Source organism: Eretmochelys imbricata, chromosome 14, assembly GCF_965152235.1.
Source record: "Eretmochelys imbricata isolate rEreImb1 chromosome 14, rEreImb1.hap1, whole genome shotgun sequence".
NCBI classification, from domain to species: domain Eukaryota; kingdom Metazoa; phylum Chordata; order Testudines; family Cheloniidae; genus Eretmochelys; species Eretmochelys imbricata.
This window is the reverse complement of record NC_135585.1, coordinates 22,119,126-22,130,377: the sequence shown is the minus strand read 5'-3', so window position 1 is coordinate 22,130,377 and position 11,252 is coordinate 22,119,126. Positions and strand designations below refer to the sequence as shown.

Sequence of the window (11,252 nt, the reverse complement as noted above, 5' to 3'; positions counted from 1 at the left end):
CTGTGACTGTGCCAGAGATTCATAAAAACAAGAGGGGCAATGCCTAACTAAGGCTCTGATCCTGCAATGGGATAAGTATAGGCAATTCTTTGCACTACTGCAGATTCCTACTCAGGACAGCCCACACGGTCCTTTTGGCAGGGTTGGGGCCTTGCTGATAACACAGGGGACGTGATGAAACTGACTATATGCAAAGCAGAGCAAACGGAAAAACCAATAAACCAAGAGATGGGGCCAGAGGTGGGGGGCATGTTTATCTCCATGCTCTCTCGGTTAGAGACATCTTGTTCTGCATAGCAACAATTGGGAAACCTTTTTGAACAAACGGTTTCTGCTGGTGTCCGTTCCAGTGCGGAAGTGTTCAATTAGTCACACACATAAGACAACAGCATCTTTGTGTCACTGACTCTTAGAAGGGGAGATAAAGGGTCAGAGACCAAGATGTGATAAAAAATGACATTAAATAACCTCATGTAGACACAGGACAGTGTGTCACTGGAGGGGACAGAGACGCCTAGGAAGAGGGTGCTATATATAGAGAAGCTGGAGAGCAGATCTGGGCACCTCTCTACTCATCAGTGGAGTGCAGCATTTCATCCAGCCTTTCTGGCAAGCGAAAACAGTTCCTTTGCTGCCCTTCTGTGTGGGAGGTGACAGACAAGGATGGATGCTGGAGTGGCTGGGATCCTGAGTCTCTTTTTAATCCTCTCCATCATATGCTTCATGTTTTGGAAAAACAACCAGAAACGAGGCCAGCTCCCTCCAGGACCAGACCCATGGTTCCTTCTGGGCAACCTGTGGCAGAAAGATGTTCTGCCCCTTCACAAATCCTACCAGAAGGTAAGGGACTTCCTTGTGGGCTAGTCTCATATTCCTGGCCTTGGGATGCCCTTGGTAAGTTGTTCCAAAGGCTAGGTACACTCTCAAATGTAGGCCTTAGTTCTCCATCTATCTGTGCCCAGTTGTTTGTCACACATCTTCCCCAGTATCCGAAATCCCACCTTAATCTCTGCTTTATGGCTCTTGTAGAAAGCGCCAGCGATTTCAGTTTAGCTGATTAACTGAGCCCTCTCTGTACCTCTGCCCCCAGCTCTGCAAGAAGTATGGCCCAGTGTTCACCATCTGGCTTGGACCAAAACCGGCTGTGGTGCTCTGTGGGTACGAGGCGGTGAGAGACGCTTTGGTGGGTCACGCAGAGGAATTTGGTGGACGTGCCGCCATTGCCATTCATGAGAGAGTGACAGACGGATACGGTGGGTGTTTGGGTCTCTTCTCTTCTAGGTTATTTTATTGCGCCTTGGCTTTGTGGTGAAGTCCCTGACTGCAGAGGTCTGAGAAGAGAGTGAATGAAAGCCCTAGACAAGAAAGGCTGGTCTAGTGGTTAGGGGATTTGCCTGCACCTTGGAAGATGTGGGGTCAATTTGTTGCTCTGACACAGAATTCTTATGCACCCTTGGGCGACTCACTTAGTCTCTCTGTGCCTCAGTTCCCCATCTGTACAATGGGGATAATAGCACTGCCCTGCCTCACAAGCGTGTTAGGAGGATAAATACATTGAAGATTGTGAAATGTTCAGATAACAGGGTAATGAGGACCAAATGCATACCTACAGAAAACAGCAGTCCCCAAGGGTGTGGCATTACCCCACCACTTTTGCAAGGGCCAAAGGAGAGCTAGTCAAAAAATACCATTCTAAGAAAGTTTACAGGAGTTGATTTCATTCTGTTGGGCTTGAAATGGTCTTTTTCACAATTTTTCATGGCGTTTTTTCACCAGGTTTTCCGTAAATGAAAAATTTCCATAACTATTTTAAATAAAAAATGTGAACAATTTTGTTAACCTCAACAATTTTTCACAAAGGAAGCTGCTTTCACTATATGTGGATTCTGGCACGTTACATAAAATCATAGCCATCTTAAACCGGAGGTATTTATTAAATAAATCAGCTAAAAACTATAGACCCAAACAAACAGACTTCCACACAGGTTGAGTTCCAGCTTTGTCACCCTTATTTACTAGGACCACATCCTGTCTGGAATTTTGTATAGCATACCCTAGAGACATCTATTTGCTGAATGATATGCTGTCCATAGTTAATTTTCCAGAATTTCTGGACTCTTTGTCTCTAGTAACCTGCTGTGGGTTTTGGCAGTCAAATGATAGATTTTTAACTGCATCTTTTTAGGGCTCATTACTAGCAGTGAGAAGAAATGGAGAGAGCTCCGCAGGTTCACAATCGCTACGCTGCGGGATTTTGGGATGGGGAAGAAGACAATGGCGCAGCGGGTGCAGGAGGAGGCTCAGTATTTGGTGGAGGCGGTGGCAAACATGGAAGGTAATTTGAACCCTGTTCATTTTAATGTGCTGATAATAAATAGAAGATACAGAATAACCTTGTTGTCTCAAGAAGCAACTCATATACGTAAATGGGAGAGATCTTTATAGGAACAGGGACCTACAGCCTTATCTTAAATGATTAAGGGCCTGCTGGAAAGCCCTTTGGAATCAGTGGAAAGATTCCAGGGCTCTAAGCCAAGCTTTTGGGCCCAGATCCTCCAAGCTACTTAGGAGACTAACTCCTGTTTAAACTCCTAAATACCTTTGAGGACCTGAGCCTTAGCATCTCTCCCTTCCTTCCTGATGACCTGCTTCTGTCAAATAGTCAGTGCATCACTGAGCCTGGATGTAGACAGGGTAGCACAAATGCACCCAGCACAGTTATTGCGGGAGAGACTGGGGATGGACCCTGTAGCTTTTGCCCACAAATCGGTTTGATATTGGGTAACTCTCATAGAACGGTTCACTGCAAAAGGGAAAAAAAATCTGAAGCTAAATTTCACAAGGCGACAGCTGTAAGAATAACACATTTCACTCTAGAAAATAAGCTTAGTCTCTAAGGTGCCACAAGTACTCCTTTTCTTTTTGCGGATACAGACTAACACGGCTGCTACTCCGAAACATTTCACTCTGAGTCCCAGCCCCTGAATGCTCTTCCACCTAAAGGGCTAGGAACCGTGAGGACCCTGCAGAGTGTTCCTAGGTTCCACTGGATGATGTGTTTTTCCACATCCATAGAGCAAACTGATACTTTCATCCAGAATGATCTTTAGTTTGGGTGCTCCCTTAATCTAAAATAAGAGAGATCAAAAGTGTAGTGTCTCCATTAGAGAGAGAGAGAGAGCGCACAGTATGTGCGTCTCCTTTAACAATCTGCACTGAGTTCTGAGAACAAAAATGGCGGCTGAGCTCTCCACAGAGGAAGAGAGCTTAGAAATTTACAGCACAAATAAAAACAGAAGAGTTATATAGCTAAATATGCCACGTGCTGGACTGTAATGGATAAGTGAATGGGTTCCATCCTTCCTCCCCGCTAGAAGAAGCAGAAAGACAAAGCAGGTTTTCTGTGAAGATCCAGAGGTGAGAAAGGGACCTCCTAGATGCCAGCAAAGGCGAGGAAGCCTTCTGGACCCCAAGCTCAGAAGATTATGGGTGGAGTATTTATCGGGCACTCCTAAAGATCCTGAGGTGTGGAGGGGGTAGGAGATCTGTGCTCCTTCTCAGTCTCACCCTGCAGGTAGGGGTGAATGGGGCCAGGGAAGTGAGTGAGTCATTGGACCTTTCCCTGGACGGCGACTCTTTATCTCGGTATTTTTTAGATTAAAAGGGTTCCATCCAGGGGCTAATTGCAGTGATGGGAAAGAAGCACATTATGTTTACAGGGGCAGGGAGAAACTGGCTGTGAACAAACCAGAGATGCATGTTGCATTTGACTCTATTCGTTGTGCTCTCCCTTGCCTCCATGGATGCCGCAGGTGAGGCGTTCGATCTCATGTCCAGAATCAGGCACGCTGTTTCTAACGTGGTTTGCGCTGTTGTCTTTGGGAGTCGTTTCAGCTACGAAGACAAGGCCTTTCTGGAGCTGTTGGGCATCATGGGGAACTACTCCCATTATTTCACGTCTCCCTTCGCACAGGTATGTATCAGCACCTCCCCTCTGAGCCCATGGGGCGCCTTCCCTTTGAGCCCGTGGGGCGCCTTTCCTCTGAGCCCGTGGGGCGCCTCCCCATTCTGATACATCTCCCCGTTCAGTTCAAAGGGAAGGCAGTGGAAAAACTCTCCTTAACATCAATAGCAGCTGGACTGATCCAAAGCCTTCTGCAGTTAATGGAGAGACTCACTGACTTCAAGAGTTTTGGACCAGACACCTAGGCCCTGATTCAGGGAAGCAACCCTCTTCAATGCACATGCTTCAGTGGTGCCCTGAATCAGGGCCATGAAGAGCATTTTCCCACTTCCAGCCCTGCTGTGCATCAGCTGGCCCTGTGCAGTCCCAGGCCAAAATCTTCCAAAATGGCCACTGAGTTTGATGGGGCCTTCATTTTTACTGGCCACTTTTGGAAACGCAGCTGTCCAAGGTGTGGCCGGTCGGACTGAGGTGTTGTCACCCATGGATCAGGGCTGGAACCACATGTGACTCCACATGTGAGAGAAATGATCAAGCCCTGCCACCACATCTTGGGGTTTGGGGGGGATGAGAGAGGTGCACCCACAATCTCAGAACAGCCCTATCACATCTCTTGTTCTCAGGTGTACAACACCTTTTCTGGCATCATGTGTTACCTGCCGGGACCACACAACAAGGTCTTCACTGAAAGTGAGAAGCTGAAGAACTTCATCCGAAAAAGGATTGACTCTCACAAGCGGACCCTGGATCCAAGCTGTCCCCGGGACTACATTGACTGTTTCCTTATCAAGTCAGAGAAGGTATAGCAGGGCCTCAATGCCTTGGGGCTATTTCTAACTAATGACAGTAGCAAGAAGGGACCCCATTCAATGGGTGTGTATAACATTGCATTCAGACCTAAGTGCTGGCTGATCAGCACGTTAGGGATTAATAGATGACAGGGACACCAGAATCCCAGCCTGGCCTCGTATCTCCAGCTCAGCCAGTAAACAGACTGGGTGCTAGAGCAATAGCAGACTGCCAATCAAGGGCTCTGCTATGAGACTGGCCGGCTCTGAGGCTTACCTAAGCAGCATCTTGGTCTGGCAGCTAAAGGTGGGACTTAGGTGATCATGGGTTCTCTTCTCATCTCGGCCACTGACTGCCTGTGAGACGTTGGGAAATTCACTTTCCTGCTGTTTGTTATTCTGTAAAACGTCAGGAATAATTCCTATGCCCCAGGCTCATGGTGAGGCTTAGCTGCCATTCCCAAAGCACTCTGTGATCCTAAGACAAAAGTTGCTCCTCGCGAGCTAAGTGACCTGTGTATTTTCTAGAACTATCTGGGGAGGTGGATGCGGCTCAGGGCTATGAAACGCCGAGGACCCCAGGTAGTGCTGAGGGCAAGGCGAATCCCAAGGCATGCCAGAATCCAACAAAGCTGCTGTTCACAACCAAATGAACCCCGTCTTTACTGCCTAGAGCTCTGGATGGGAACCAAACTCCCGTCGCAGGCATGCTGTGCAGCCTGGGGATGATTTTACAGCTGTCACTTTCTTTAAATCCACCAACCCACCCCTCTATCTGTTTCCAGGAAACGAGCACGTCAGGGGATGTATTCAGCAGTGAAAACCTGCTCATGGCAGTGTTTGACCTCTTTGGCGCTGGGACAATGAGCATAGTCAATGCCCTGTTGTTCTTCCTCCTGGTGATGGTAAAGTTCCCACAAATTCAAGGTACAAAGAACCGGGGGGTTGGGGGGGTGTTCCTCTTCAGTGGCTTTAAGCCATGATGCAGCAAGAGGACTGATTCAGATTCTCTCCCTCTGAGTGTGCTCAGCTGAAGTGCCCTACGAGATAAGAACAGAACAGTAGGTCCTCTTCAACACTGCCCAAGGGCCCCTGTGCCATGAGGGGCTTGTGCACAGATCTCTGCTGGATCAGACCCGTCAAACACACACCCACACACACGACGGGACGGTCCGGGTACTGTACAGGGTCTAGTCGCAGTTCACCCATCTTTCGTCACACCCTGCCTGAGCAGGATACACTGACTGAGTCAGGGTGGGTGCCCATGGCATGCTCCGCAATACGTGGCTACCAGGGGACAGGCTAACCAGACAGAGGCTGAACCAGGGCTTTGCATTTCCTGGTGCCTGTTCGGGAATGTCTCTGCTCTACAGTTGGAGGTGCTTGCAGCCCAGGCTGGCAAACTCACACTAGTTTTAATCTAGTTAGTGCGGCTAAAAATAGCAGTGAAGACACAGCAGCATGGGCTAGCAACATGAGCATGGACCCAGGGGTGCTTGGAAAGCCCCTGCCACTGCCTCTTCTTTGCCATTTTTAGCTGTATTAACTGGATTAAAGCTAGCGTGGGTCGGCCTACCCGGCTGCAATCTCACCTCTGACTGCCATGTAGACATACCCTCAGGGGCTAAAACCAGGCCTTTCACTCCTGTTAGGCTGCTCTGTGTTTAATCTCCAAGCTCACTCACAGCGAAGGCAAGGGGAGGTCAGTGCAGCAGCCTTACAAAGCGACAGCTCTGAGTCTAATCCTTTGCAGCCAGAGTCCAGCAGGAGATCGAGAAGGTGGTGGGGGCGATCCACACTCCAGGCATGGAGGACCGGGTGAGGATGCCGTACACCAACGCGGTGATCCATGAGATGCAGCGCAGCCAGAGCGGGCAGATTGAGAACTTCCCCCGGGCAGTGACTCGGCGCACAGAGTTCTGGGGCTACACCATCCCCCAGGTGCAATACTGTAACTCCTCAGGATATTCTCAGGGGAGGGCGAGCCTTGGACTAGAGCTGCATCCCCCTCCCCCTGAATTGTTTGCTTGTTTGTAAAGGTCTTGGCTCTTTCCCAGTCTCTGGCAGCGCCACACTTTTCAGCACAGTGGAGCAAAGGGTGGTGACTCTCGCAACTGATGCTGCTCCTAGTTCGCGGCGAGTGTGATTCCACCTGCTTTGGGTTCTGATGATCTGAACTCACCTCTCCCCCTTGCTCCAGCTGGGCCTGCCTTTCTCCCCAGGGCAGGGAGCTGCTAGACTGACAGCCTGTGTGATGCTGGAATGTGCTCCTCCCTTGATCTCCTGGAACCTCTAGCCATGCTGTAAAGCCCATCTGTTCCCCAAGCATGTGGAGTGAGGGTGGGCTGCAGGCCTGGGCTCATGTGACTTTCCTGTGTCCAGGTGGGTGGGGCAGCCCTGTCTATTAATCTTTAAGGGGTCAGCATCCTGAGCTTAGCATGGGCACCTCCTGGGGTTTTTATAAATCTAAAATAAATAATTCCTGGCCTGGTCTCAATTTCCTGCGACAAAGCTCTGGCTCCAAGACAGCCTTGTGCAGAGGGGCTACACAACAACGAAGATCCACTTAAACCTTCCCTGAATGGGACGTCAGTGGTTACTTGCCTTGGCCCCTTTGCAGACTGATTATTTACCGTCTGTGCATGACCAGACTTTCCGGCTGTCTCCATTGCAGGCTGCTTCTCCGCTGATAATCAAGTTAATCCATTACCGTATTTAATGTCTGCTTTTCCTGTCTCCTTCTATCCTATATCTTTACAGGGCACAGCTGTTATTCCAGTGTTCAGGTCTGTGCATTCAGACCCAAAGTACTGGGAGACTCCAGAAGAGTTTAACCCAGGTCATTTCTTGGATGAGAAGGAGAAATTTAGGCCAAACGAGGCCTTTATGCCTTTCTCTGCAGGTAAAGTCTGGGATTTACAAAGGTCTCTGGCTGCTTTTTGCTCTATAATGAGAATGTGTCAATGGCCTGACTCCTGCTCCCAGCAAAGTCAACAGCAAAATGCCCATCTGAGTCTGTCTTCATTGCAGAGTTAACTCAGCCTCTTCCCCAGGCATTGTCCCTAACCCCTCTCCTGTCCACACACAACACCCGCTCACTCAAGTGTAATGATGCTTTCAACCCTGGCTAGCTGGCCCAGCTCAGTTTATAGGCTAGCACTCTGGTGCTGCTTTCACTCAGGCTGGTAACCTGCCCACTTTGCAATGAGGAGGCAGGTTAAATCACTAGAGTGCTGGTGGTCCCCCAGTGCCTTCCCACAATTCCCCTGTGTGTTTGGAAGGACGGACAAGCTCACCCACAAGTTACTGGGAAAGAATTACAGAGCAGCTCAGCTCAGCTCACTGCAGCACCATGGGATGTGCCCCCAAAATCCTAGCAACTCACACAGGGGAGCATAGCACAAGTGAGAACAGAGCAACTCAGGTAGGGATTTTCACACCCAGGCAAGGCTAACCTGGGTGCCGATCACCGATGCTAACTCTGCAATCAAGTCATACGCTAAGGAGAGTAGGATGGGAGTTCTTAAGGTATTTCTACACTGCAATATATGCCCAGGGTACAAACACAGGCTCAAGCTTACCCCCCTTTCCGTCTACACACAACTCATGCAAACCCAGGGCTTAGACCTCACAGGAGTGCAGGGTTTGAGCCTGAGTCAAGCCGGGACCCGGGGTCCAAGCTCTGCAGTGTAGACACAGCCACACTGGATTCGTGCTTTGGGAGTCCACCATAAGTATCCCATGACCAACTTCCTTTGTCCTCTGGACAGTCAAGTTTGGTGGACAAATTTTCCCATGCTGCACCTCAAACAAAGGGCTACATTTTGGCCACATTTTGAGAGGGCGCTAGGAAGTCTCAGACCTGGGTGGTTGGACTTAGGCCCACATAATGCAGTGGAAATGGTGGAGCCCCAGTTTGGGACCCAGGGTTCAGCAATTCCTAACCTTGGGTTACATGTGTGTGTAGACGCTCAAGTCGTAGGTTAACAAGCCCAGGGTCTGCTAACTCGAGTTCTACTAATCCTAGGCTTACACTGCAGTGCAGACATACCCAGGAAGTGCTTTTCAACCTGGCCTATGCACCGATTCTGAAGGATTAAATGGGACTGAAGTGGCGCATGAGCCTTGTGTTGGCTCCTTTGCAGGGGGCTGAATTTCACCATGATCACTGCTTGTAATGTTTCAGAGGAGCAGCCGTGTTAGTCTGTATTCGCAAAAAGAAAAGGAGGACTTGTGGCACCTTAGAGACTAACCAATTTATCTGAGCATAAGCTTTCGAGAGCTACAGCTCACTTCATCGGATTCAGTGGACTGAATGCATCCGATGAAGTGAGCTGTAGCTCACGAAAGCTTATGCTCAAATAAATTGGTTAGTCTCTAAGGTGCCACAAGTCCTCCTTTTCTTTTTGCTTGTAATGAGCATTCCACTGTAGGGTAGGACAATTATGTTCCCAAAGCCACTTCCAGCTGGCATTGAGATGTTCAGCCGTAGGGATCAGATTGCAAATGACTGTATGTGGTGGTTCAGAGGAAAGAATTTCACACCTGTCTGGATGCCGCTCATCTGCAGATAAGCAATGCTTGGGGAGGGCTGATTTTAGCATATGGAAACTACACATACTCAGGGGGATGCTCTGTTCCCCTTGAGTGGTGGCAGAACCATTTAGGTAGGTTGATGAGGCTACTACAACATTACCTAACAGAGCTGAATCTTTTAGCTCAGATAGCAGCTTATGCTTTTAGACCCTGAGGCTGCAAGTGCAATTCCAACTCCCAGTGATCCCACGAGGGGCGCAGTTTTGCAAGTGTCACTGGTTTTGGCATTCCGCAAATTAGATATTTTGGGTGGGATTTTCAGAAGTGCCTGAGGGAGTTAGAGGCACAAGCCCCATTGAAAGTCAATGGGAGTTAGGCACCTCACTCAGATGCATTTGAAAATCTCTCCCCTTGTTTCTGGGAGTGTCAGATTTGGGATGCTCCTGGTTTCATTTGGAGGGATTATTTGGGTGGCATGATCAGGTTGGCCAAAGTGGGGATTTGCCCAAGTCTGTCCTTGTAACAGGATTCCATTCTGCTCAGATCTCACAGAAATCTCTCTTTGATCATGGCAAAAGATAGATAAATAAATACTCCCATCGCCCAGTTATACAGCAAACTAGCGGTAGAGCTGTGTGTGGAAGCCCGGAATTCGGGTTTTCTTGTTTGTCTGTGAGGCTTCAATGATCTTTCGATAAAGAACAGCTGTGGGGGCCCTGAATTATTGTTCACACAGCATAGGAGGAAAGACCTTTGGCCATTAAAGTAACATGTGGTTGTGCTTTGCCCTGAGCTGTTTGTTTGGGTAGAGAGTAGGTTGGTGGAACCCATGTCTTTTGAACTCAAGAGAAAGACTTGTATTGACTTCAGTAGGTGTTGGATCACGCCTTTAGCCTGTTTCTGTCTGTCTGCCTCACTTCCTTTTCTTTCCCAGGAAAGCGGATGTGCCCAGGGGAGGGGCTGGCCCGGATGGAGCTGTTTCTCTTCTTTAGCACACTGCTACAGAACTTCACCTTCAAACTAGCGACTGATCCCCAAGAGATGGACATATTATCTCTGTGGATGGACTACCAGAACAAGGGGCCATACAGCAAATTCCATGTCATCAGGCGCTAAGCATCTGCCCGGGCTTGCGAGCAGGAAGGGAGAGAGTTGGTTAAAATATTCACAGCACTTGGGATGAACTGCAGCAATGAGAATGCAGAGGAAACATCCACTGTATGCTCACAACTGATTGCTGAGAGCAAGGGTGGTTAAAGTGTTGGACTGGGGCTCAGAAAATCGGGGTTCAGTTCCCAGCTCTGACACAGACTCTGCGTGTGACCTTGGGCATGTCACTTAATCTCTCTGTGCCTCAGTGGCCCATTTATAAAATGCGGATGACAATAATACTGCTGTTCTCCCACCCTGTGTCTGTCTTTTCTACTTAGACGTAACGGCAACTGTCTCTCTTGCTAAATGTTTGTACAGCATCTAGCACAATGGGATCCAAATTTTGGCTGGGGCCTTTACACCTTACTGTACCAGAAATAATACTAGTCACTCCTGGATTGTCACATCAGTGTACCCTGTTCGTTGTTTCAAATCAAAAACAGTGCAAAACGAATTTCCTTCACTGCCCCTGTCTACTGCAAACACCCCTTGGGGGAGGCGGGTGATTGTACAGGAAAAAGAAGATTTAAAGGTAAAATACAAGCTTTAAAACTGCACTAGCAGGATGGGGTTTTTAGTTTTAATGGGTGCAATTTTCTAAGTCAGTCAGTGACTTAGGCTCTTAAGTTCCATTTTCAAAAGTGATTTAGATAGTAAGAAGCCTAGAGTCCTAGGCTCCTAAGGGTGAGATTTCCAAAAGTGCTTAGTTAGGTGCCTCACTCCCATTGCAAGTCTACGGGAATTAGGCACCTGGGTCATTTAGGCATGTTTGAACTTTTTACTCCACATCTTTAGAGACATGCTCGAGGCCA

The 11,252-nt window shown here is 48.6% G+C and overlaps 1 protein-coding gene across 1 annotated transcript; it reads left to right on the top strand.

Annotated features, from left to right (window-relative positions):
- The first annotated feature begins 663 nt into the window (after positions 1–663).
- LOC144274925 (cytochrome P450 2C5-like) lies at positions 664–10,404 on the top strand. Its single transcript, XM_077834024.1, has 9 exons — positions 664–840; positions 1,091–1,253; positions 2,186–2,335; positions 3,813–3,973; positions 4,588–4,764; positions 5,538–5,679; positions 6,506–6,693; positions 7,513–7,654; positions 10,223–10,404. Exons 1-9 carry the CDS (start codon positions 664–666, stop codon positions 10,402–10,404), a joined length of 1,482 nt encoding a protein of 493 aa, XP_077690150.1.
- The last annotated feature ends 848 nt before the right edge of the window (positions 10,405–11,252 follow it).

Excerpts from the sequence above, each read along its gene's own strand:
- LOC144274925 (XM_077834024.1), top strand. The coding sequence starts at position 664 with ATGGATGCTGGAGTGGCTGGGATCCTGAGTCTCTTTTTAATCCTCTCC. Across the intron at positions 4,765-5,537 it reads TCCTTATCAAGTCAGAGAAG|GAAACGAGCACGTCAGGGGA; the intron begins GTATAGCAGGGC and ends ATCTGTTTCCAG. Across the intron at positions 7,655-10,222 it reads CTTTATGCCTTTCTCTGCAG|GAAAGCGGATGTGCCCAGGG; the intron begins GTAAAGTCTGGG and ends TTTCTTTCCCAG.